This window comes from Gasterosteus aculeatus, chromosome 12, assembly GCF_964276395.1.
Source record: "Gasterosteus aculeatus chromosome 12, fGasAcu3.hap1.1, whole genome shotgun sequence".
Classification (NCBI taxonomy): domain Eukaryota; kingdom Metazoa; phylum Chordata; class Actinopteri; order Perciformes; family Gasterosteidae; genus Gasterosteus; species Gasterosteus aculeatus.
In genome coordinates this window covers 9,447,874-9,474,498 of record NC_135700.1, presented here as the reverse complement: position 1 = coordinate 9,474,498, position 26,625 = coordinate 9,447,874, and the positions used below count along the sequence as shown (strand labels likewise).

General features: G+C 39.4%; 1 protein-coding gene across 3 annotated transcripts in view; it reads left to right on the top strand.

Moving 5' to 3' along the window:
* The window catches only part of gpc6a (glypican 6a), a 100,676-nt gene that overhangs the window by 49,016 nt on the left and 25,035 nt on the right, over positions 1-26,625 (top strand). For all 3 annotated transcript variants that reach the window (XM_040164557.2, XM_040164547.2, XM_040164564.2), the window contains exons 3-5: positions 3,370-3,761; positions 14,039-14,204; positions 26,389-26,519. In XM_040164557.2, coding sequence (XP_040020491.2) covers positions 3,370-3,761; positions 14,039-14,204; positions 26,389-26,519 — 689 coding nt within the window. The remainder of the gene's footprint in view (positions 1-3,369; positions 3,762-14,038; positions 14,205-26,388; positions 26,520-26,625) is intronic.

The window sequence follows — 26,625 nt, the reverse complement described above, 5'->3', positions numbered from 1 at the left end:
AGTAAAGAGAGAGCGTAGTGTATTTTTCTGCGTCGAATTACATTAATGCCAATCAATTCCTTTTTAATGTCTAACTGGGGTAGCTGAATTTCTTTAAATTTCTGGCATTCACACCACTTCACTACGCCGCTTGTGCGAGGTGAGAAAAGGGTTTGAATTATTAAGTTTTTTTTCTCTTCTTGACTCGACCATTGGTGTCTCTTTCGATTTCCCAACAACTGAGTACAGAGCAATGAAGGCCTTACGGGATGAACTGTCTGAGAACTGCCCAAATCATCCCCAATTTTACAATATATTACGTTTCCCCTTCCTATAACGACCAAATTTTTCTTTCCAGTCAGTGGGGAACATGAATGTTTTTGCCCAATTCTCCATCCATCCATCTAATACATGTTGAATAATTTCACAAAAAAAAAAAAAAAAGATTAGTATTAGTATCTATTAGTATCTATATATCATGGTAAGGGCAGTTCGTCCAATGGTTGAATACTAGTGTAGCGCCCTAGTGGTGGGAAGCAGATTACACTGTTAGCTTGCAGTTGTTCCCTTTAGTTCGACTGTTACAAAAGCTTCCCAACTTTGAGAGATTTCAATTCTGCTCTGGATGGAACAAGGTTGAAAAGTTTTGGTCAATATCAAACATAACATAGAATGGATGGTATAGTGAGTGGCAGTGGCATAGTAGATATGTGCTTTAAATGGTGTGATTAAGTAGAGCTAAAGTTTGCTAATGTGTTCACATGGTCAATTTCCAAAGTACTCGTGAACCACATTCTGGAGTATGTGGCAAAAATGTGTATTAATCAGAATTGTATTCATTTTATGGTATGTTTTACATCATCTGCCCATTAAACATAAATGGCTGTGTCTCTATGACTCCTTTCAAAAAGCTCTCCATTACCAGGCTGAAAGATATACGATGTTATAATATCCAGGCTGAGCTTGGCACAATGACTACCCTCAGGTCATTCAAGACTGTTGGACCATTAATTGAAATTTGTTCTTAATTAACCACTCAAAGAATAAGAGATCCCATTGTTTGAGCCGGTAAGAAATTAATTTCTAAGTAGTGTGAAGTAAAATGAATGGGTGACCTCAGTTTCTTTTTTGGTTGCAATAAGTGTTATTATCAGAGCAACAAAAAGGTCACCTTTATTAATCATGATGATTATCTATAGTAATTAGGCCAGACATCCAAGGAGCACTTAGATGGTCTCAGAAATGTATTCATTATTCTCAGAATTACTTAAAGGGTATGAACACAATGTATTTATTTTTTAATTCTGTATGTAATATATAAAATAACAAGACCAACCTCAATTACGACCGGCACCTATTTTTTTTTTTGTATTACTTATAACAATTTCTACTCAACGTGCTTACCCCTATTCAATGTGCTTAGCCCTAGGACAAATCTGAACCATCCATGTGGACGTAAAATAATTTTAGCCTAACCTTGTATTTGGTTTGATGTCTTTCATGACAATAATTGCATTGGACTTGATCCTCTTACATGGACTTTGTAGACATTAAATACTTCACCATCTACTCTTGCAAAGGGTTCTTAAATTAAAAAAAAGAATGAAATATATGTATGAATTGTTTTATACATAACTACTGTAAGATCGCATGACTAATGGTGTCACTGTTTTGTGATATAAATTCTCCAAGGGGCCACTAAATGATAACCGATTGCCTGCCCAATCCACAGGGGCTTACGTGTACTTGATTTGGGTCCAATTGGAAAAATTGAATGAAAAATCCCTCCAGGCTTTTAATTATTAAATAAATGTGGGTGGAATGGCACATTATTTAGTTACATAGAAACTAGAGTGAGTGACTAGGGACTGATCTACTTCTTGAGAGAAATGAGGATTGGCTAAACAAGTTGCTGAAAAGGTGAGAAAAAGGGATTCTAGTGCAGGTTAACATGAACTGTAGTTCCCACTAGTCTGGGAAGTAGACAAACAATCTCAATTCTAGTTGCATAGGATTATGTAGACTGCGGGGATGCAGAGTTTCTGTATTAAAGGGGGTTTCTGAGGCACTCACATTGATGGTTTAGCACACTTTGCAAAACTGTGGATTATCAGGCAGAGGAGTTTGACCCTTAAATCCAGCTGTTGTAAGCATGTTCGTCTTATCCCACTTAACATAATCAGTTCTTCATGTAAACATTTTTCCATGAAAACAGTTCACACAAAGCTGAAATTACCCTCATGGTTTGGTATCATGGAATGGTTGACACTGTAAAGAATGATAGTAATTTAAACTATGACGCCATTGTAGTCTGAATGATATATTCTTCATTTTGCTTACGTTTTTGTTATAGAATCACAGCAATATAATTCAAGTGTGTGCATTCTTTTGGTTTCTGTCAACCAAAATAATAAAGGGTGCTTAAAAAAAGAGAAATTAATAATATAATATAAATTTACCATAAATGTACTTTTACACAATTTAGTACTTTGCATGACCATGTCACGTTAAACTAATACATATGTGAAATAGTGAAGAATGTATTTATTTTCCTTGAATAAACACAAAATAGCCCACCAGCAAACCACCAGAGGAGTTCTGAGTCAGCCCTGGAAAAACAGGAGTTTGAAGCTGTTGGAAAATGTTTTCAAAGGCCTTCGTTCATATTCTCTTTTGAAGAAAAACAATCATTATATTTTAGTTGTCTTTGAACCAGTCAGACTATTTCAAATTCCATTGAGCTTTAAGGAATGGTAGAAAACGTTTGTTATGAAGTTTAATGAATGTGTGTGTGTGTGTGTGTGTGTGTGTGTGTACTCAATCACAACAAAGACTTAGAAATAATACAGATGTGCTTGTCTCATTTTGTTTCTTATGTTGAACATATTCTTCCGATGATTCAAAGCCTTTTTCAACTTTAGGCTCAGAGGTCAGTTGCCTGTTTGACAAATAAATGATTTCAGGGAGGAAGTAATGCATTTGGGAATAATGATGGCTGCTCAGGTTGATAATGTATACTTGTGTCTTTGTCTAAACCATATGAATATTTAGTTACAGTATGCAATCAGAACCTTTACATCAATCATTCATAGTCCTTGTGGCCCATTATTTCTGCTACTGAATTATTCATTATTCGGACTGAATTTCTTCACATAATCAACTACCTCTTGTTGGCTGCTATGAATCAGTCCTGTAAACGGAGACAGAGGCGTACAATTAGAGTTTAAAGTGCAACAACAGTAAATGGATTAAACAACTCTTCAGTTCAGTCTTTTGTCCAGTTTAAATTGTAGGAAAAGACATTGTACACTACAACTATGTCAGCATTGTAATGCAGCTGTTTGTCCTTTCCATCTCTCCCACCTCTATCCAAACCATCCATCCATCTAGAGTTTTTCTTGGAGCTGCTGGACAATTCTGAGAAGTCTCTCAACAGTATGTTCACAAGGACCTACGGGAAGCTGTACATGCAGAACTCAGAGGTGTTCCAAGACCTGTTCACCGAGCTAAAGCGCTACTACACAGGGGGCAACGTCAACCTGGAGGAGATGCTCAATGACTTCTGGTCCAGGCTGCTGGAGCGCATGTTCCAGTTACTCAACTCCCAGTACCAATTCACCGACGACTACTTGGAGTGCGTCAGTAAATACACGGATCAGCTCAAGCCCTTTGGAGATGTGCCCAGGAGACTGAAGGCCCAGGTCACCAGGGCCTTCATCGCTGCCCGCACGTTTGTCCAGGGGCTGATGGTAGGCCGGGAGGTCGCCAACAGGGTGGCCAAGGTGAGTTCAACCTTCTTTTCATACTTATGTTGTGGTGTTGCCTAAGTGACCCTGTGTTGTTAAGCAATGCAGCATTATGCTGTATGATTTTAACTGTCTGCAATTGCATATGTCTCAACACTGGGTTGTTTTTATAAGACCGTGCAGTATTGTTGTCTGTATTATGTTTTTATTTTTATCTACTCAAACACAAGAGAAGCGTAGTTCAATGGTTTGATTATATGTACCAATGATCTATCCACCCACACCTTCTTGTGCCTCGGAAACCTTTTCACTGGACTTAAAATCATTCTTCTCTAGATGTTATTGCATCTGAATTATTTATTCAAGGCTGAAAAACAAGAAAGCATTTTGATTCCATATGAACATTTTTTTCTTCTTGATCCCCGGCTGTGAGGGTCAGTGCGAGACATTGAGACATGACTCGTGGATTACACAGTGTGAAGTATGCTCCACATGTCAGAAGAATCCCCCGCGGAGAGCAAAGCTTTGCAAAAGAGAAAAGATTAAAGCCCATCAGCCCCTGAGATTTCTGACGGTCTGTTTGCAGCGTTTCTCTCGCTAGTCTCATTTTGTCACTTTGTGGAGAAAGTGTGTCAGAAAAATTAATTAGATGATTTGAAGAAAGTTTTTCTTGTTTTGTTGCTAATGGTTTGGCTTGAGAAATTGGTTGATTTGATTCTGATGAATAAATATGTTTTTTCCGAGCATTATCAAACACTGGAGATTACAAATGTGTTTTTAAAGGCTTAAAGGATGAGTTTTCTAATTCCATGTTAAACGTAGAAAGTTATGCAACAGTTCTTCATCAAAGTCTAAACTGTAAACATTACATAACCAAAGCTGTTTGCTCATGATTTTGCAGTGCTGTATGAAATAGATCAAAAACTGTAGCCAGAGATATTCACATACACACACGTATTATAAAAAATTCTGAGCTGCAAGCGGCTGTTTTTTGCCCCTCTGTTGCGGCTCGCTGAGGCTTTGACAAAAAAACAACACAGAAATACATAACGGTCAATATTTGATGTTTTTGCACAGTGGCCAATCTTACGAAAGGGGACAACTCAACATCTTGTGTCTTAGATAGTGCAGAGTCACTGAAAATAATAAAAATGTTTTTATCAACTAAAACCTGCTTCACATCAAATAATGCTGCCGTCAAGCGTCGTTCCCTGCAGCTGGCTGATCATGGCTCGTAGACCCCCCCCCCACCGCAGTAAACTTTCAAAGGTTTTTTGGTTTCACTGCCAACAACGATGGCCCCCCTGTATGCGTGGTATATACTTAGCATACGAGAAAACAAGCACACAGCACTTGCTGAAAAGTATCAAGCTGGAGATCAGCGATTTCTCAATGGCCGCAAGAAACTTAGCCAAAGAAAATATACTGTAGCAGTGACTCTCTATAAGGAGATATGTGAGAGGCCAACTTGGTCTCTTTTACATGCTCAAACATCACCTCCCGCTCACAGAATAATCGGCCACCACTTGCAAGGATAAGGGGACATAGTTATACTTTCCATGCCCGGTTTCTTGTTGGCTTGGCATGTTTTAGAATGCACATCGAAGGGTGTTTGTGTGCATTACGGTCCATACACACAGCATGTCTGAGTAGCAGTTTGGTCGGAATGTGTGTTTAAAAAAACAAACAAGACAGTCATAAAAAATGAACTAAAGCTACAAATAATAACAATTATTTCATGAATTATTCATAGTTTATCTTTGTAGCACCACAATCAGTGTGTACTGTTTTAATTTTCACTTGTGCTCTTGAGTTTGAAACAATTGTCAACTGTGTAATTCCATTACACTCTTTCTTTAAAAAATAAAAACAATGGTTAATTAAACACCCACCCTCAAAACAACTTAATAGAAATTGATATTTAGTGTTTCGCAGGCAACAACTAGGTGACTCAGCTTTGACCAAAACTTGCTATTGCATAGAAATGACACATACAAAAAACCCTCCTGGCGGCTATTAATCTTTTTCCATAGAAACTATTATTAAAAACTATATTATACAATAAAAATGGTGAATAAAAATGACTTTTAAAAAGCTACGTCACAAAACAGCAGCTTTTCTTCATAACTTTTTCCTCTTTATTTCCTCCATGACCAACTTTCCTGTAAGGCCATGTATCATATGGTATATGTATCGCATATTAAACTGCTTTAGCCTCTCCCCCTGCTTCCATACGTCAACTCTGAAGAGTCAGTGTTTCATCGTTTATTATTGTCATTTAGCTTGCCTCTGATTTAGCCTTGCATCGTTTCTCAGTGGCATTGCAGCTATTTCAGATCAAGAGTTAAAATAAGCACCTCTATAGATTTGTTTTTGGCCCGAAATGTACCTACACTCTGGATGAAATCCAGTATTCCTTGATTCCTCATTAATTATGAAGTGGAGCCAGGAAACTGTGAGATTGCCAAAGGCTGTCAGGTTGGTGAACGTCTATACTGTAGAATTGGAGGGGAGAAAGTTATTTGACATGACAATTCACCTTGACCCAAGAAGGTCTATTTACCTCTTGCAGGAACAAAAAGCAACCCGCATCTCCTTACAACACCTTCTCAGAGTAAATAACCCTGATTTCTCACGTTTTAGGTTTAAGACAAGTCGCAAACTCAAAGTACCATATATATATATATATATATATATATATATATATATATATATATATTCATACAGTTGGACTTAAGCATCCATGAGTCCATAAGCAACATTTTTTGTAATGCTTAATGGTGCAACGTAATTATTGTGTGGAGATATAGGACTAATACTACAAGGTACAAGTAAAGGCAATTCAAAATAAAAACAAAGGTATTTATATGTAGCCGTAGTGGCTCAGCTATTCTGGGACCGATGTTGTCGAGGGCATCAGCCCGTGGCAGGGTCTCCCGAGGCAAACCGGTCTCAGGACAAGGGACCCCAGGTGCGTTATATATGTTGCACATGGCCCCTGGTGAGTAGATCATACAAGCGGCAATTAAGGTGTCATTCCAAACAACCAAATTAGTCTTGAAAATCTAGAGATTTCACAATGACAAAATGTGCCTGTTATACGAAAGGGCTGCTTCCCACCATCTGTCTCTTCAATTTGCACGTTATTTAATACAAGACGGTGCACTGATGATGATGATGAGCCATACATAATTACTGGTAACCCGCAGCTTTGCATGCAGTAAGTCAGAACAGGAGCGATATTGCTCCATTAAATGGGATTGCACTCGACTTGCACTGAGCAGTTTCCTTAGACCCAGATCCTGGATTAAGAGCAGAATCTGTTTGGATTACAGTTTATGATGACGATTAAGAGTTTTATCCTGGGGGTATTTAAAACACAGTCCGGCCACATTAAGACCTGCTCAGGCAATTGCAGGGATTTGGACCTTTTGAAAGGTTTAAAGTTCAGGCATTTAGAGCACTTATCACTCACTCTGCATACGCAGAAGAAGCCAGCCAAATTCATGGTGTATGCTTATTTGTGATGTTGGAAGGAAGGAGACATTTTGTACTGAGGGATTTGTTTTTCCTGATGGCTTACACTGTCATGTTGATCTCATTATATACTCATCTCCTACCATGAACTGTCCGATCGTTTGACATTAAGCCCCAAAGCAGTTTTTAAGCATTACACAATATTTACCTTAAATGAATGCTCAGACAGAATGCTCAAATGTGAGAAATATCACATGTGTTTCTTATGGATTTTCTTGGATGTCTTGGATATGTTTTGCTTTTTGTACTCAATGGTCAAATCTGTGTGCAAAGATTACTTTGAATGCAATACATTGCAGTACAAGTGCATTGAACTCTCATTGATACAAGCTCAGAAAACAATGTTACTGTTTGTGTCAGTCTGGAACAAATTAGGTTGGATTAAGAGGAAAACCATTTTTAAATCACATTCCATCTGATATTGTTCACGAATTCAACACTAAATGTCTGTTGCTTTGTTGCAATGTAGCTCTGATTCGCGCTACATTCTAAGCCCATTCACTTTTTAGCAGTCCAATTAAATGTGAAGGGTGTCCTTTTAATCTCTCTTCTAACCATTCTGCACCATTCAAGTATACAATTTCAACAGGGTTAAACAACACTTTACAAGCTAGAGACTGCGACAACCCATATAAACGCCAGCTAGTGTCACTTGCTGTTTTCTTTTCTCACCATTTCCCTCGCAAACAACTTTACCTCCTGTCTTTGTTTAGTTTTGTACCCTTTCTCCCCAACACCACAATTGAGTTTATAATCAACACCACCTAGCCCCAACGAGTGCGCGGGTATGCATGTGTCAAACCAGCGATTGCCTCAGTGTTTTTGGTGTTTACTAGCTCTGTTCTCCAGGGGCAGGTTGTTCTTTATGTGTTCCCGTTTTTGTTGCCAAGCCTTTTGCGTGTCAAGTCAGCGTGAGCCTCGGAGGTTTCTGCTCTGTTTTGTAAGGAGATTTTGTCTGTGAAGATCCAAATCCTGCAAAGCTTGAAACAAAATCAGGAACCAGGAATCAGAAAAAGTGAATTGATAAGTGGCATAATTAAATCACAGTAATTGGCAAGCAAAGCAATGTCAATGGACTTTATTCTCGAGTGAAAATTGGCACGACCGGTAGAAAGAACACAATGACACGATGGAATTTATTAGTGTCCTCTATGTAATCTAGTAGAGTTCTGTATTTGTATTTTTGATGACTGTGTTGCAAACCCCAAAAAATGGGCTAAACAATTCAACTGCAAATTCTGCTAATGGCAGATTATGTTATCTGTTCCGGAGGAGAATCGGTCCGTTCGTGTTTCTCAGCTGAGACGCACTTCTACTGATTCCCGGGACAAACTTGTCCGTCTCCCCAAGCCTGCCTCCCTCTGTCTGTCTCCTCTCTCACTGGCTCTCAGCTCAAACAGCTTGCTGGGGATAAGGCCTCAGCCACAGTGCTGTGATGGCAGATGGCAACTGGCTCAAAAAGGTTGGCACGTCATCGGGAAATGTGCTGCACCAAAGATGTCCTTTTTAATTAAAAGATTTTGATCTGCGGTGAACTGCAGAATGTCGGAAAATCAGAGGCATGATGTGGTCTGAAATACAAGGACATGATATGAAAGGATAATAAAAAAATATACCCAATGCATCTCTCCATGCTCTTCACTTTCACACTGAAAGCTCTAAAGGACAAGAACTCAGTCAGCCTGATACAGAGTGGGAGGGCACTTTCAGTTGACCAAATACAAAAGGACGGAAAAACATTCACTGAATTCTAACCCGTTCTGAAAAATATCAGTCTCATCAGTTGACTTTGTCAACCCACATCACATCTTATGACTACTTTTTGCACCTTAAATTAAAGTGTATGTCACCACATCTTTATTTAACAAGCACTTAGAAAGGGTTGTCAGCACCGATGTTGTGACATTTGCTCAGAGGTTTCTTGGCAGCCACGTGAGACTTGTTTACCCCTGACATTCAGGCCCGAATGCAGACCTTCAGTCTGACGGACGCCGGGTGTGTGAGTGTTCTGCTTTAGTCCAGGAGGTTCCGTAGCAGAAAAAAGTGTATGTATGATTTTGTATCCACCAGAGATGCTGAATGGTTCACTGTATGGTGTACCTGGTCATTGAGCAGCAAAGGCTGACTTTTAACACATTTACACATGTCTTGGTAAATTAAAGAAACAGCCTTAACTGCTGCAAGAGACATGCCGCATAACATGGTGCATGTCAGGGTGCATCACACATTACTGCTGTGTTGTTCTGTGGAGGCACAGCTGCTCACATGTGGATTATTCTGTCAGCCTCAGACATTCATTGATTTGACAGCGAGTGATTTTAGTGCAGCCTCTCTGGAATTGTCTTTGGCTCCATCTTACATTTAACATGATGAGTGTGGCAGAACTAAAGTTCACAGAGATGCACAGAAAGGATACGTAATCACACTCAGCTGCAAACCAGAGTGCGCTGTACACATGCTGGAGGGTTTAGTACCCTCAGCAGGCATTGGTAAAGTCCAGTAAGAGAGTTAATCATCAACAAAAAGTGGTTGAAATCTTGTATTTGACGTTGTGAAGCGACTCAATGTCGGACATTTCTTGTGCCTGTGTACGTCTGATATACAAATGTCCCACTAATGTCCACAAACTCAAGGTTGAACTAACTATATTAAGTTGATTGTGACCTCAGAAACTACGTTTAGGCACTATCAGTATCCATAAGAAGCACTAGCTTATGTGCAGTATGTGGAGGTTACCTTATGTGAGCGTATTGTAATGATATTGCTTTTTATTGCTTAAATATAGATGATATTGTAATGATCTAAGGGAAGTTTTTACACAGATGTTTGGCAAGACCAGGCACATGTTTCTCTAGGAAGCAGATGCTAGTCTGGCTTGCACAGTGACAGATAACTCATATTGCCGTTGACACTAATGGCTGTGGAATTGAGTGGGGACACTGGGGCACCAATGCAGTCTTACATCCATGTCCAATCAGTGAAAAGCAGCACAGCTTGTCACAATAATTATGACGGAACTATTGAGAAAAAATTTTTGGCTGTCCCACTAGTGTTCCCCTTGATTGGCCTTGGTAGCTTGCAAAGTCATTGTCATTTCTCACAACTTCATTACATTGTGGCACAAAGCAATTTCCATCTTCTGTGCTCTTCCCAATCTGTTCCTCCTAAAGGGAGTTCACGCCATATGTGCATGACAACACCCTGTCGGATAGGCAAGGGGATGTTTTTCAAGGTTTAAATCTCATAATGAGAGTGAGCCTTGTCCTTCATTCTAATTATTTAGCTATCTTGAATACGTCTTATTGCTGGGAATTCAGGTGACAGTAGAAGGTTTTTATTGTGGCCTTTAATTGGATGAAAAAAAATGTATCTGCAAGTTCACTACATCTCTCAGACTTTAATTCAAAATGAGTTTTTCTGTGCATTATTCATTTTACTTAGAAAAAGGATATAATTACTTCCTCTACACACTGACACACACTCAAACATTGCTCTCAGCGTGGTATTATCATAGCACTTAAACATCGGATGAGTAACTTAGATTTTTAATCTCTGGATCTGCGGCATTCTACACTCAGCCTGCTGTAAAATGTTCCATCCACTCAACTGTAAATAAGTGCTAACAAGATTATCAGATTACCCTTCATCGAGGGCCGACGGCGACTGCCGGGCACAGGAACTGCAATGATGTCAGAGTACGCCTGCAAGACAATTGCGTTAATAGACACCATCTTAACGCACATGTTCTCAAGGGCCATACAGTTCATGAGTAGATCAAAACATTTACTGTATTTGTAGAATGAAATATACTTCTTTGGTTGCCATTAAAAAGTTCTACTGAATATGAAGACTGCAGTCAGAGCGGGTCTATCCTTAAGAAAAAGAAAATAATTTTCTCCTTGTCTCTCAAATTGGCTGTTCATACGCCACGTTTAATTAAATAGACGGATTAATCTTTACTTTATTCTTTTTGTCATATTCTTATGATTGTATTCTTAAGAGAGAGGAAGAAAGAGAGAAATAAACATAATGCTATTTTAATGTTCAGAATTACATTTGCAGTGGTTATAGGATGATGATACCATGATGTGCTTTAGGCCAGCTATATTATTATATATTCATCTTCTGTATTGCTGCTCTTACTTACAATACAGCAGTTGGACGTTGAATGTATGGAGGGAATGTATTCTAAAGTCATCTTGTCAGCTAGTTTTGGTTTAATAATCACGGTTTGAACTGGATTTAATGTCCTCGCCCTGGTGCAGTGACTTTGTTGAACTGAGCCGGCAGTGAAAAACTAAACAGGACGAGCAAGGAAGCTCTTTTTCGTCTGTCACTATAACAAATATATTTATAGCATTTACATAGCTTGATAGGAAAATGTTATATTTAATCTGTGAGGCTTGAGTTGTTGAAAGTAGAGAGGGAAAGAAAAAAGAAGAAAGATTGCTGGAGATGCACATGTGGACATTTATAGTAGACTGGTCAATTCCAGTCAAATTGAACTCTTTGTGTGTGATATTAATTCAGTCAAACAGAATGATTTACTAAAAGCACAGAATGACCACACTGATATTCTAAGCTGCATGTCGGCTGTAAATCAGTTAATCAATTAATGTTAATCAATTAATTAATGAAAGCACCTGATAGTCAGTTGTCTACTTTATTAATCTGATAATATAACATATATTTTAACAAAATACATCAGTAAAGAATCTAATAAAATGTAGTTCTCGAATTGAGAGACAGCTCTCTCCAAAGCAAACACAGTTATTGGCGTGCGCTCGGTTCTCTTTCTCCCTCGTGTTTCCTGCCACCTGCCCGTTCCCTGTTTGTCTGCTTGTCTTCTACCTGTTTTTTCTCAATCTATATCTTTATTCTGTACCTGTTTCTTTGCTGTTTTCGTTTTTTATTTTCGGGTCCCCCTGCTCGATGCCTGTTAATTAAAAGTTGTATGAAGTAAAACCTAGTTCATATTGTTCTTTAAATGAGTGTGAAGGGTCCATGAAGGCTGATAACAAACACCTATTACCACTTTAGTGGATATATTAATAATGTGTTAATATATAAATGGGCAAAAACCTATCCAAACTAAGCTTCTATAACTGATTCCTGCATTTTTAAAATAATTTTAATAAACCCACTTAAATGTTTCAAAGGGAAGGCAGATTTCAAATTATGAAAATGGTTAATTTGGTCCTTGTGCTGAGCAACAATAGAAATACATTATTAATGTACCTCTCTAAGCCTCCTTCTCATCTTCTCTTATCTCACATATGCACTCAGAGGTGGTCTGGCCTTCGTACCACTAAAATCAAAGGCACTCTGCAGCGTTGAACTAAAGTCACGTCACAAGTGTCGCCATGGAGCTACCAAGGTGCACTTCAGGTTCACAGTATATCACTTTTATCTTCAGCTGTGGTTATATCACCAGGCCTGGTCTTTTATTTGTCTCTGTCTCGCTTTTTTATTTCTTCCAACATTATTATTGTTAGAAAAAGACAAATAAAAAAAAGAAAAAATGACCGAAAAATAGAGACAAGAAATATATATATATATATATATATATATATATATATATATATATATATATATATATATAGGTATAGGTTATTTATAGTTTTATGTAAACTGTGCAAGTGGTCTACACCTTTATGCTTTTTTGCACTGGTCCATCTACCTCACTTTGCCATTGCACTGCAAAAAGTTGATGGATCCAGCTGCATGTTGCATCATCGATTTCGGCTTTGCTCAACCTCAACTTCATGCAAATGAGGCCCCACCGAGCTCTTGAAACTTAATCAAACTGTCAAGCTAGTCCAGTGCTGATCAAGTATGGATCAAGAACCTGTCACGGCATTATCTGTTTCTTGCCTCAAATGTTTTCTAAATCACGTTTAATGTACTGTTTAGCCAAAAAAACATTAACCTGGCTGCCATGTTAAAATAGTTCAACCAAAAACAAATAACCATTAAACCGACCAGAAAAATATCAATCTTTTGGGATCTTCCCATTTCCATCGGACATTTCAACCATTACATGAGAGGTTCCTAAAAGGTTCAATTGGAGTGTAAAAATGAATGTGAACCTCTTCGGGGAAAATTGGTTAATTTACTGACTACAAAATATATATAACGCTGATCAATTGGACATTACTTCTCTAAAATTAGACCTAATTCATGTTTTTAATTGACTTCCAATTACTCAAATGATGAGTAACCCTTAAGTAGAATTTGGTGTCCTATTGTATCCATCCTATGACTACCGCTCCTCTTTCACTTTTCCCCACACACACACAAAGACACACACTCCAGCGGATTGTGTTCTGAACAAAAAAAAAAATCTAAAGTCAAGCATGAATACCGAGGCTGACAGGCCAATTATCAGATGTACTCTTTCTTCTGCGTCCCCACCCTCTGAAGGGAAGCAGATGTGAGATTCCTGTCGCTTTCACTCAAGCCAGTGCAATGACGTGACCCGACAACACACGGCGCAGCCCTCACAAGGAATCGAGGTGGACGGAGTTGTAAACATTGACTTGTCATACAGTTTTTATCTGGTGGGGTTTTCACATTTCAGGCTTCGGAGGACGTGATGTACTGTGGCAATCTTTGTCAAAAGTTGAAATGCGTCCAACTCTCACAGCGGCAGAACTTTCAATTGGGAATAACATCCCTGCTATTGATGCTGCTGATGCTCGGTTTCCTTTGGAAAACCTCACAATGTTTGGGACACATGGAAAACCTAACTGTAGGAACTTCTCTTTGCTTCCTAGGTGAATGTAATCCCGGCATGCGTCAGAGCTTTGACCAAGATGCTGTACTGCCCGTACTGTCGCAGCATGCCGGGACTGAAACCCTGCCACAACTACTGTCACAACGTCATGAGGGGCTGCTTAGCGAACCAGGCGGACCTAGATGCCGAGTGGAACCTCTTCATCGGTAAGAGTTAAAGATTCTGAAGATTCCTCGTTTGTCTTTGTATTTGCGTGTGCCTGTCTGACCTACTGCCTGTGTGCGTGTTTTCTTTCCAAAGGCGGTGTCTTTGAATAGTGTCAGTGGGAATTCAGCAGGTTGGGGTGCGTTAGATTCCGCTTTAAAGGATTTACCAGAGACAAAACTGAAATCTTATTTGTGAAACCGTTCCTTCTGAAATGTTGTTTGCTGTAGCCGGAACCATTGCGTAGCGCTCAGAGCCCCGGCCCCTGCTGCTTGGGATTGATAAAAGAGAGCAGATCCTAGGAAAACATATTTTCTATAGTGTTTCCAGCTGAGCTCGGTGAGTAATATAGCACTTTGCAGAGGCTGTAAGTAGCTGGATGCTGTAAGCCCTCCTGTTGAATGGATACCAAGGAGCCACATAGAGCGTGCTACTTTTGTAGGCCAATGCTTTATTTGTTATATCCCATCCTCACACCCACGCTAACTGTTTTTTTTCTTATTTATTTTTTTTATAACAGGGTGACATTTTTTTTCAGACGTCCCTGAAGACGGTGTGTCAAGTGAACGCTGTTCTGAGCTTTTGGCTGTTTCGTGACAGGTCTGTCATTTGAGAAACCATCAGATGACGCACTGCTTGTTCTTTCTGATAGCGTGCAGTCTCAGATCAACACAGGCCCCCATGTGCTGAATGAGATGTCTCACAGCTTCATGACATGTGTTAAAAAGTTAGTGTCTTGTTCTTTTGAGGAGACGCAAATCTCTTGCCGCAAAGGGACGGTCTGCTTGACAGTAATGGCAAAAACCTGTTGTTGCAACACAATCATGAATCTAGTTAAATATAAAAATGTATGGGGTGTTGAGAAAAGGGGGGATTTTTAACTTGTGCATTGTTTTTAGGTTTTTAAAAGGCAATGTGTATCATAATTGGAAATGTAAAAGATATCCACTGAAGTTTTGTATTCATTCTGTAAAAGAAATATTGATTTACCTTTCAGAGACGTATCGCAAGTCAGTTCTCGCCAGTGGAGCAAATCTATGAATTATAGAAATGTATGGATTGAGCCCATACACAGTCTGTCATTGTCATCCCTTCAAATCATCACTCATTAGTGACGGTTGAATTGGAGAGCACAGCGTTACATTTTAATGAACCCTCAATGAAATTTATCTGTGGTCATACTTAAATGCCCCTTTTGAGTCCATTGATTTGTAAGACCTCAATAGAAACGGAAGTCAAGGCTTTTTATTTCATTATAATCTTCAACAGCAAGGGACAAGTTGAGTTCTAATAAAAGTCTATAATCTTTTTATAAATCCGGTTGAATCTGGGACATTTATGTAACCACTTTTTGGGGTGTTTTTATTAAAAAATGAGTGGAATGCAAAATTTAAGTAAAAAAGTAAAACCAGATGATTTTCTTCCTTTAACTTAAACAGTTGCCTCATTCTTGCTTAGTTGAGGACTGTTGCAACATCTCTATTTTCGAAGAGAGATTTTTGAGGAAAAGGTTAATTCATTCATATTATATTTACAGTGTATATGCAGTGTTACATACAGTGAAATCTTGCTAAATAGTAAAAGCTAAATATATTCAATTAAATACCTTGGATCAAGATTTTGCACTTGATGAAAAAATCTTGGCCACTAAAACATGATTTATCAGAGGATTTTTTAAAAGAACAACAGGAATTTATTAAATAAAGTATAATACTAAACAAATCAAGAAAACAGATTTTAAACGTATGTATCCAGTGTACTTACGTATCAATACCAACAACCTCAATATGAAGATTTGAGTATCACACTGCAGGTTTTACAAGGACTTCTGATTAATGTGCCACTGCAGTATTTATTTATAAAACCTGTGAACATTAAAATAATTAAATCCTTGGTGAATACTTTTATTTAGCCTAAATTTCACATATTTCCAGAATAGTTACAGCATCTGGGTCATACATGTCAAAGCTGCATTCACAGTAAAGTAGTTTATAGTTTTTAAAGGTTGCTTTAAGGACTGCAAAGCTTTCCGACTGCAAATGGAAGACAGACTTGTGTGTGAACAATGAGTATAAACGTGAGCATGGATATGATTTACGTGCTTGAACCTGTGTTGACGGATTTAGACATTACTAGTCGTGTGTGTGTGTGTGTAGATGTGTGTGGGCTTGTGTGTTTGTTTGAATGATCAGGCAAAGAATTCATCGTTTGGCCGATGGGTGACACCAAACCATCAGTCACCTGCCATCGTGACAAAGTTACAAAGCTCTGCATCGCGACAGGCACATCATTATCATTTTTCTTTCTTCAGCGCCTTGTTAAAATACCCTCAGAGCGGGAGGACACATGCTGTTATTCACACAGTACCTGCAGTACCTGCACCATGATCAACGGCATTTCTAATTATTCAGCTCTTCATGGCCAAAACTATTAGCAAGTTTTAATTGAGTCCTTTTTAAGCCGAAAACCAACATTGATCTTCCGATCATATCTTTTTACCCACAGTTGGGCACACTGCCCCTCATCTTTAATGAGAGCAGTACTTCCTATAAAGAGTTCAAAGGGTTTTTTATGGTTTTCCAAAAATAAAAACAAAATGCATGAGCAGAAGTCCTCTAACTTAAGCCGCAATTTACTACAAATGGTAGAAACTGTTAAGCATTAGAATATCATTAGTTTAGTTATATTGTTTTGTGGCATTAAAAAAAACACTATAGCGAATCTACTCTGTAGCATGAACGCACCGTGTGAAAAATAACGCTGACAGTTTAGGGTACAATTAGCAGCTGCTTGTGCCTGTTTTGTGATTGGAGAAAGCTAACAGTCCATCAACACCAGCTAATGGCACCAAACATAGCATTACATTTACAGTCATTTAGTCTTGATTGTGAAAGCATCTGTTCCTGATAAATCACAAATGAAAACACACTATTTATAAATATGAACAAGAAAGTATGGTTCATCAGTTAATCATGTTATCTTATCCGTAACTATTCCTCATCACACTTAAAATACTAGAATCAAAGGATTGCAAAAGCAACGCTCCTTCTTTATAGCCTGTTTGCCTTTTAAGATACGCACTGAAAAAAGTCAACTTTACTCAATGTTTTGAATGATGAATTCAGCCAATTTGAATTACGTATTACAGTCCTTATCATTCCCAATCTAGTCGAACCACGGATTGAAGCGGAACAACGTGGTATCACGGCTCTTTCCGCTTTCAAGGATCATGGAGGGACCTGGGAGTATGCTCACCCAGTCTACACGGGTTTTGTGGACCTGGAGAAGGCGTATGAGATCATGTGGGAGTTCCTGCAGGAGTACGGGGAGAGGGGGCTCGATCTTGGGGTTATCTAATCCCTGTGCGCCCAAAACGAGAGCTGCGTTCGGGTGCTCTGCAGTAAATCAGAGTTGTTTCCGGTGCCTTCGCCAGAGCTGCACCTTATTATAGGATATCGAGGTGTAGTCGGGGGTGCTGTGGATCTCATCGCTGCTTTTTGCAGATGATGTGGTCCTGATGGCCGATAGGTCTCTCACCTCCAACGTTTTGCAACAGAGTTCTGAAGCGGTCGGGATGAGGATCAGCACCTCTAATCTAAGGCCACGGTTCTCAACAGGAAACCGATGGATGGCCTAGAGCGGGTGGGGAATGTGTCTTCACCCCAAGCTAAGGAGTTCAAGTACTTTGGGGTCTTCAAGCGGTTAAAGATGAGAGAGAGAGAGAGAATCCAGGACAGGGATTACAATGCCAACATCTAAATTTCTGTATGAAAAAATCGTCTTTCTTTAAGTGAGAATGATTTCCAAATAGCATTGCATGCCCAACGTACTCAGATAATTGCTTCCCATTAGAGTAACAAAAATTGACCTTAAAGTGCTATCAACCACCCATCTGGCCCTCGGGCTGCTGCAGTGGTGATAGCCCAAGTGTCAAACACCAGCACCGCCAGCACCGGCACTGGCATCCCTCTCTGGATGGGAAAGAATGTGCCAGTCACAGTCGGTTGGTGCCGATTTCTTCTGAATACATTTCATCCAGTTCATCCTATTCCTTGCAATTTGGCTCGTAGTGAAGAAGAGTCAGTCAGTTGGCACCAGCATGCAAGCGTGTCATGCTTCTTTTCCAAGCTGCAGCTACAGGTGTGCAACCATGGCAACCGCCGTGACTAAAAGAGTAGCCGTCGGTTTCGCCATCGACATTTCCAACAATAGTCCTTTAATCAGATCATCTCTGATTAGTGAGGCAGCATGAGGAACATTGTGTACGGAATTGACGGCTGCGCTGTTCTGCAATAGCAGCGCTGTTAGATATTTCTCCTCCACACAAGGCCGTGTTAACCATGACAAGGTCTGTTCCCGTTAGCGTCATTTACTCGTGGCATCCCCTGTTTGTGAACGAGATTGTCTGCTTGTGGATAGTGGCTTTTTTCAGCGGGGCACAGACTACATCAGCTTTTCCCATAAACCAATAGCAACACTTTCTAGAGGTTGAAGCCTATATTAAATGGGACATTACTTTTTGTATCTATATAACTCGTGTAGATATATTTATATATATATGAGCATAGGTAGTTCTTCTCAAAGCAGTGGGCCCCTCTTATTGCACCTGCTCCAGCTGAGCAAATACTTGTTTTTAAATTGGCAGCAAAACTATGGTCGTAAGAGAGGCTTATGCAGGGTACAAGGGCACGGAAAGAATATTTACGACTTGATTGCAGTGATGAACCCTATAGCAACAGCTCATAGAGGGTTTCACCTATACTCATTCAATAGAGATTTGAGTTGAGAAATCCACCGAAGATTTAGCTGCTATTTAAATTGTATTTTCACGTTTTCCAGCCAGCTACTGTTTCCAGTTTGTGTCATTGTTTGAATGCATACAACGTGCCTGTATATGCATTATTTCTCCTAATTAAGATATAGGCTCGTGTTGTCCTCTGCTGAGTCCATTGACACCACAGTGAAAGCGATCCTCATTGATTTTATTCTCTCATTTATTTTATTCCATGGATTGTGTCTCGATGTAACTGGATCTGCCCACAAACCTTCATGAGAACTCCAGGCTAAGATTGGATGTGTTTGTCCTCCAAAAGGGACTTTCTGTGACATCTGTGATATTACAAGAATGTACAACCCCCAATATGTTAAATTAAAAACTAAACTTGCACTTTTCTTTTACTGTTGGGCTTAAACAACATTTACTTCCTCTACTTTTTCAGATTCCTTTAGTCGTGAAATCAGAGACATTTACCAGGCACTCCAGCTGACTGTGTATCCAGTGTATTAGCAGAAAAGATGGATCCACCGACTGTAACTTGTGGGGTCCTGCCTGTCAGACAGCTGAAGGCGGGATGACTCACTAAGCCTAGTGGAAGTTATATTCATATGCTCAGCATTATCAGTACACTTTCTCTATAATTGCTACACTGGCTGTGCTGTCCTTCGAAAAGATTAAAAAAACCTTTCAAGAAGTATCTGTTTGTGATCTAAAGTACAGCTGTAAGTGGATGGTAGAATGCCTGTGTGGACTCCCCAAAGACAAACAGATATATTGACAAGTGAGTTTGTCTTTTGCGATTGATTCACCTTTTTGCAGCTGCATAGTGGAAAACGGGTTTGGGCAAGTGATGCCAGACTGGCTTTGGCAGAGTGGTTTTGGCAGCGTTTGTGTCTTTGAGAGTAAGAGTGGTGTTACACAAATAATGTGCCTAATGGGTTCAAGCTAATTTGAGTTTGCTCAGTTTCTGTCTGTCGACTTGATGTATGATATGGAAATGCCATTTTGTCCTGTGGTATTTAAAATAACACAAATGAGTGGTTGTGCTGTAGAATGTGTTTGCGCCGGGGACATAATATTATTATAATCTCTCATTGCATGTGTTTTCATTCACTGAGAATGAGCCCCTCAAAGACGGGTCAGAGAGCTCAGTTTTGGGACAAAAATGAATCCATGCCTTTGCTACTCCAGTAAAGCCTAGTTTATGCTTCTGTGTTTTCAGAGCGACGGAGACGCAAGACCCCCTTGCGTGTCCCTTGTGTGCCTTTTCACACCTCCTTGCGTCCTTGCGTGTGAGCCATTTCTCTAGGCTTGCGTCGCTTGCGCCTTGCCTCCCGCAGCGCACCAGGCTGCGATTGGTCCGCTAACTACGTCCTTTACGGAGTCTCACGTTTCCGCTTTCATAGCCCGATACCGCCATTATTAAAACGAAGAATGTTTACGAGAGAACGGATCAGATTGAAGAACTTTTGTTGGAAGAAATGCATAAATATGACCGCTTATACAATCCGTCATTGGCGGGTTGTAGAAGCGGGTTGGATTCATGGACGCCAGTTTGCCGGTCGAGAGGTGCACAAAGTTGTGGAGGAAAATACGGGACAAATGTGTCCGCGATGAAAAGCAGCAGTGGCGATGCACGGGGCAATAAAGTCTATGATAAATCAATAAACAAATAAATAAATAGACGTGACTCTCTAGGTCGTCTTTAACAAAAACACGTTACTCCGACCTGTTGTTCTGGCGGTGAATTGCTCTGCAACACACGCAAGACTTTTAGAAGCATGAATTGAAACGAGTGCGTCGATGCAACGACGCAGACGCAGAAGCATGCGCCGGCCTTAAGAATCTGTAGGGAGGTTTTAGGGCCCTGACTGCTACAAAATAATCTTTTATTTTCAATGTCCTTGTTTATAATGGTGACGCTTTACACACAACCCGACTGGGAGTGGTAGAATTGAGTATATTTTATTTTGTTGTCTATAATCTTATGGATAAAGTTAGGTAACCATAAATGGCTTGAGAAGCACTTAAAGGTCTTTAATAGTACTAAATTATTACTGAAGTCATTCCTGCCCAAAAATACAAATGTGGAATATTAGCTTCGATTACAAAAAATATACATGGAGCTAAACACAAATGTGTAAAGCATTGTTGAATTTATATTTCTAATGTTCATATTTTTCCATCATCACCTGGACTTTTTCCACATTACGTGTTCATACTGTACTTTGAAATAGGATTTTCTCTAAGAGGCAGTTCTCAAAATCTTTAGAGCTGCTTAGTCGCGAAAATAGCTGTGACATAAGGAGACAGCAGCAACAGGCAAAACATCAAAGAGCCATGTTGTTTTACAATATCTACGGGATATATTTCCCTGGTAAACAGAAGTCTAGTTTTCTTCTCACCTTGTCGAACGAGCAAAGCATGTAAACAAGAAACAGTGTGTGTGCGCATGCTGAGTGATGATGAAGTCCTGACATGGAGCTACTCTCCATATAAAAGGTGTAGTTGCAGACTTGTTTTTGTATTATAAATCAACGACTGTACGTTCATTAGGTCACACAGAACCGTGGTATGTGTTGCCTACGGAAAACCTGTGGGTCAACTTGTATTTGTTGTTTATCATTTAAGAGTTATCCCACCATTATTCTACATCAACGCAGAAACTGTAATTGCTGCAATAGAAAAACTGCTGCTTATGCTTATTGGAAATATACATCTAAGCAACTTCAAAATGTATTAAAAACAAAAATTACAAAAAAAGACACTGCTTTGATTCACATTAATCAACACTAGTTAATGTTTTTCACACCTTCCCAAGTCTTTAGACTCTTTGTAATTGAAGAGGATGACGGCTCATAAGTGACTGGAGCTACCGGTTTACATATTTTGGATGGTAATATGCTATTAAATCTGAAAGACGAGGTCACTTAGCATGAATGTGAACAGAGGTTAATTCTGACGGAGATTGTTTTCCGGAGTCTGGGTGTGCAGCTGACACTCTGCTCCTCCCACGGACTCCAGAGCAGTCATGCAGAGCGCAGTAAAATAAAGTATTCTCATGTGTTTCATTTCACATGGGAAAGTCTGGCATATGTGGTTTGAATGGTCCAAGAGATTTTCATCACAGAAATCTTATCCCAGTGCAGCCACTGAAACAGAAGAGAAATACGCATTGATTCCTACTGAAATGTTTCCTTCTCCATCCTTCAAAAGCGTACAAAAATGATATCTCAGAAATGGGCCTGGATCAGAATACATTAGTAAAATGATGAATGAAGTGAAAGAGAGAAAGAGACGTCCTCTTTGTCAATATGTACAGACCAGAGAACACATTATATTTTAACGTATTTTTGCTCAGGGTGGATCCATTGTAACAGGAATTTTATTGAACACACCTGCTCACCGCATCAAATTATATTGACTGAGCAAAAGTAAAATAAGTCAATTTGATCCATCAGATGGAAGAAACACACGTACCTGCAGAAGAAAATAAAATATCCCAAACATCATGGAATTAAAAAGAAATTGCCCTTGACAATCAGGTAACCTTCATTAATTCCCCCACATCTTCACATAAAAGTTGTTGTTCGTCATTGATTCACCCACGAATGACTCCTATATCCACTTAGAGACTCTGCGGGTAGTGTACTAGAGTCTCTCCAAATCCCTCTGGGTGAGAGAAAAAAAAGGAGGTTTCCATTAGAAAATAACCGAGCATGCAGCCTGGAGCCAAAAAGAAACCCGCCATGTAGCCAGCAGTAAACAACCGTGCCAACCCACACAACCCACAGTCACCATGTGGGTCCATCACATCCATCGATAGAGGGACAAATGGTGGGCAAATCCAATTTGTGTTAGTTAATATCGAATGCAAAAGACTTATTTAATCATTACATTAAAATCAGTCGAGTATCATTTCTGATAAAGGGGAAAACAGAAAGTAATTAATCAAACCATTTGTAAAGAAAACAGGTTATAAGACCGCTGACACCACTTAGCCTAGTATGACGCACCCAAAACAAAATCTCAATCCCATAATTATTCTCCGTCAAACTGAATACAAACAAAGTTATCAGAAGGACATGTACAGTACATGTCATACGATGATCATTCACCTTCTTGCCCATTATTTATTTCATTTTTGTCCTGCTGATGGAACATATTATTCTTTAGGATATTGATCATTGTATGACATGATTTAAGAAGGTATTTAAGCAGGTAGAAGTAACAATTCCTTTAGCAATTCATATGGCTCGCTCATTCATAATCCATCAAAAATAAATTTAGCTATATGAAACATTTTCAGAACTCAGCGGAGGAAACAGGTATTTTAGCCTTTCAATCAGTAAGAGTTCAGCTGCCAATTTCTCCTCCACTCCCGCTATATTCCACCAAGGTTTTTTCCGCAGTAGCATCAGAGCGGCGCTCGGCCAAACACGGGCAGCTGAGGGCTTCAGAGGACTCGAGTTGGCCTCACGCAGTGACCTCCAGACAGCTCCTGATGGAAATCTAACCGAGCATCATACCCAATTTGAGACTCCAGAGTAAACAAACAGGAGTGCTCTTCAAAGGTACAAGCTACTAACAGAGAGAGGAGTGGGGTCTGTAGCTCCATTCAATATGTACGCTCTAAAAGGCTGCAGAGGGATGGATTACAAACGCCTTAAATTTAATAAAACATTTGTGATCAAGAAGTTGGATTATTGGGTTAATTTGGGGCTGGGGTCAGGAATGCGTGCTTTGTGAGTGCAGGGATTTCCTGTTTAATATGTCAACTTTTCTTAACTTGTATGATATCATACAGAGAGATACATTTGGCCTCATAGGTGGTGCGCTCCTTTTATTTGTCTTAGCAAAGTTCAAAACTAAATAGATTTTGCGGATGTAGCAATTAGGAATGATATTTCATCCCTTAATTCAAGCAGCGTAATACGGCAGATTACTGTATTTTTCAATCCCAATGCTCAGATGCGTCATATATGTTTTTAATAAGGCTGCATCAAAATCAAAAGGCAGAGACTACACTATTTAATATATTAAGGAATCCACAGTGGGTATAGAAAATAATTGGTTCTGCCCTCAGATTTGTCATGATGTATAACATTTTTTTGTTAGTTTGTTGAGTTAGGTGTCAGCTCTCCAAGAGTATTCAAACAAAAGTCAGAAGCAGTTTACCAAAGTATGTGTTCATCATGTGTTTAGAAATACTGTACCTACCTTTTGTGATGACGTGCGGTTGCAATGAATGGTTCTTCTAGGGTGAAAACAGGGCCCCTGGATATTATTACAACCTAATTCAATGTTAATTGGCGATACTAGGTTAAGCATTAATCTTCATGCTTTTAATTTACCTCCCTTTAAAGGGCTGGTGCTCTCTCCTCTGTACTCAACCTGTCCTCTAAATCACTTCGCTCAGTCAAGCGGCTGAGCTTAATATCCTGCCCTGTCAATAGCCACTGAGAGGAGGCAGACTTTATGTTCCTCAGGTCTCATGGCAGCCACTCTCAAATGCTCGCCTGAGGCCCGCAGCCCAAACGCATTCTGCGAGGGATGTTCAGGACATTCTAGAACGGTGTCGGCTTTCTTCAATGCTGGTCTGTTACGCTGTAATTGTGAAAAAAAATACCTGACTTACTCCGAATATCTCGTTTGTCCATCTTACAAGGCTACGCTATGCTTTTCTTACTGAAAAAGCAAATTTACATTGAAGATTACACATTACACAGGCTACAATACACAATGGTAAACAGACTGAAGTTTAGTTTACAGCTTTGACGCTTAAAATGGGTCTTTATGTTCCGTCTCCGACCAACAGTCACTTGTCATTTGAAAGATTCTCATAGGATCTTTCGCTTGGGACAAAAAACATCTCTTTAGAGACCTACTGTTGGTTTTGACCTCTACATTGAACTTGTTGACAAAAACTAAGAAGTAGAATACATTCAAACCCCTATTTGAACTTGTATTTCAATTAAGCTTTGATAAATCATATTAAACTATTTTTTTGCCATCAGTGTTGATGTAAGAGGCTCACCTTGTGAAAATAATACATATGTTATGGATTTAAAAAGTAGATCTTAGCAAGTTTATAAGAACAATTCATCCAATAAGGAAAAACAAATCTAAAAGCTGCTTTTCCTCTGCTTTGTCTGATGATGAATTGTAACAACTAAATAATTGGTAAATTCTCAAATTTGCCAATGACTTGAGCCCCGGCTTGAACCAACAGAGACAGAAAAGGTTTTTTTTTTTCTGTTAGTCAGTCATCAGGCTTCGGCCACTGAGGCTGCAGAATGATCACTGTGCCTCCACATTCTAGTGATCACTTTGTGACAATTTTGACTATCGGTGCTAAAGACTCTTCTGCTGCACAGAACAGCTCCCGTAAATAAGCGTCTCCTGGTCTGCACACGTCCTCAGATGTCGGTGCACAGAGATGGAAGTCCTACTGATATGTTCTCTGGCATTACCACTTAACCAGCGCTAACCCCTCAAACAAGATTTGATGGACTTTTAATTACTTTTTTGAGAGACAAGATAGAGTTTAATGAAAATATAAGACTCATTATTTTCACTGGTGACATTTCCCAGTTTGAGATGATTGATAGAACTATTCCTCTGTTTGAAGATGTTAATAGAAACTTGTTTTAATGGAAATTAAAACTTGCAGGTTGGTGGTTAATCAGTTTTATGTAGCAAGGTCATGGCCCCTTTGTTTGTTCTTTAGTTTGTTTTTGGCGGTTGCTACCTGATTGTTAAGAAAAGAAAATGGTTTTATGTTTTCAAAATACATGATCTGCTAAGATGTGAGATTCAGACGACTAAACAAGGAAACAACAAAGCTACACATCATGAACTTGATTTCATCACATCCCGTCAGAGGTGTTGCATGTCGCTTATGAATTTCATGTGGGAAAGAAGGAACTAACTCAGTGTCTTGGATGTAATTAAAAGTCATATAACTTCACCATTGAGAAATACTAATGCAAAAATGTGAATTAATCAGAGCTGGAGGGACGAGCACGTATGCAAGTAAATTATTTGTTTTTAAGTGGAAGCTATTATAAGCTTATCACATTCAAATTTAATTTGTCCCCAATGTCGTGCATCCTCTTGCAAACACCAGTGTCCCCAAAAATCTTTTTGTCCCTCGAGGGTTTTTTTTCTTTAGATAAAGGTAATGGCAGGTAAATTTTCAATTGGCAGTCGACACATTGGTAGAAGGCACACTTCTTTATTCTTATTTCATGTCATAGGCCCACGACAGAGCAAAGCACCCTGGGTCTTTTTCTCTGAGTACTGGTAACGATCACATATCAACGCACGTAAACAGTTGTAAAAGTAGTGAAACGTCTGTATGTGAGTGTATCTCTGAGCTGACATGTGTCCTCCCCGTGTTTTGACAGATGCCATGTTACTGGTGGCAGAGAGACTGGAGGGACCCTTCAACATTGAAGCAGTTGTAGAGCCAGTTGACATCAAGATTTCTGATGCCATCATGACCATGCAGGACAACAGCATGCAGGTGTCGGCCAAGGTGCTGTCTTCTCAATTATATTTGTTCACTGTGCTATGATGTGATCTGTTCGTAAAAGTAAGATACCTTCACATAAAAAGTGTTCTTTAATGGGGGTTTATTCATT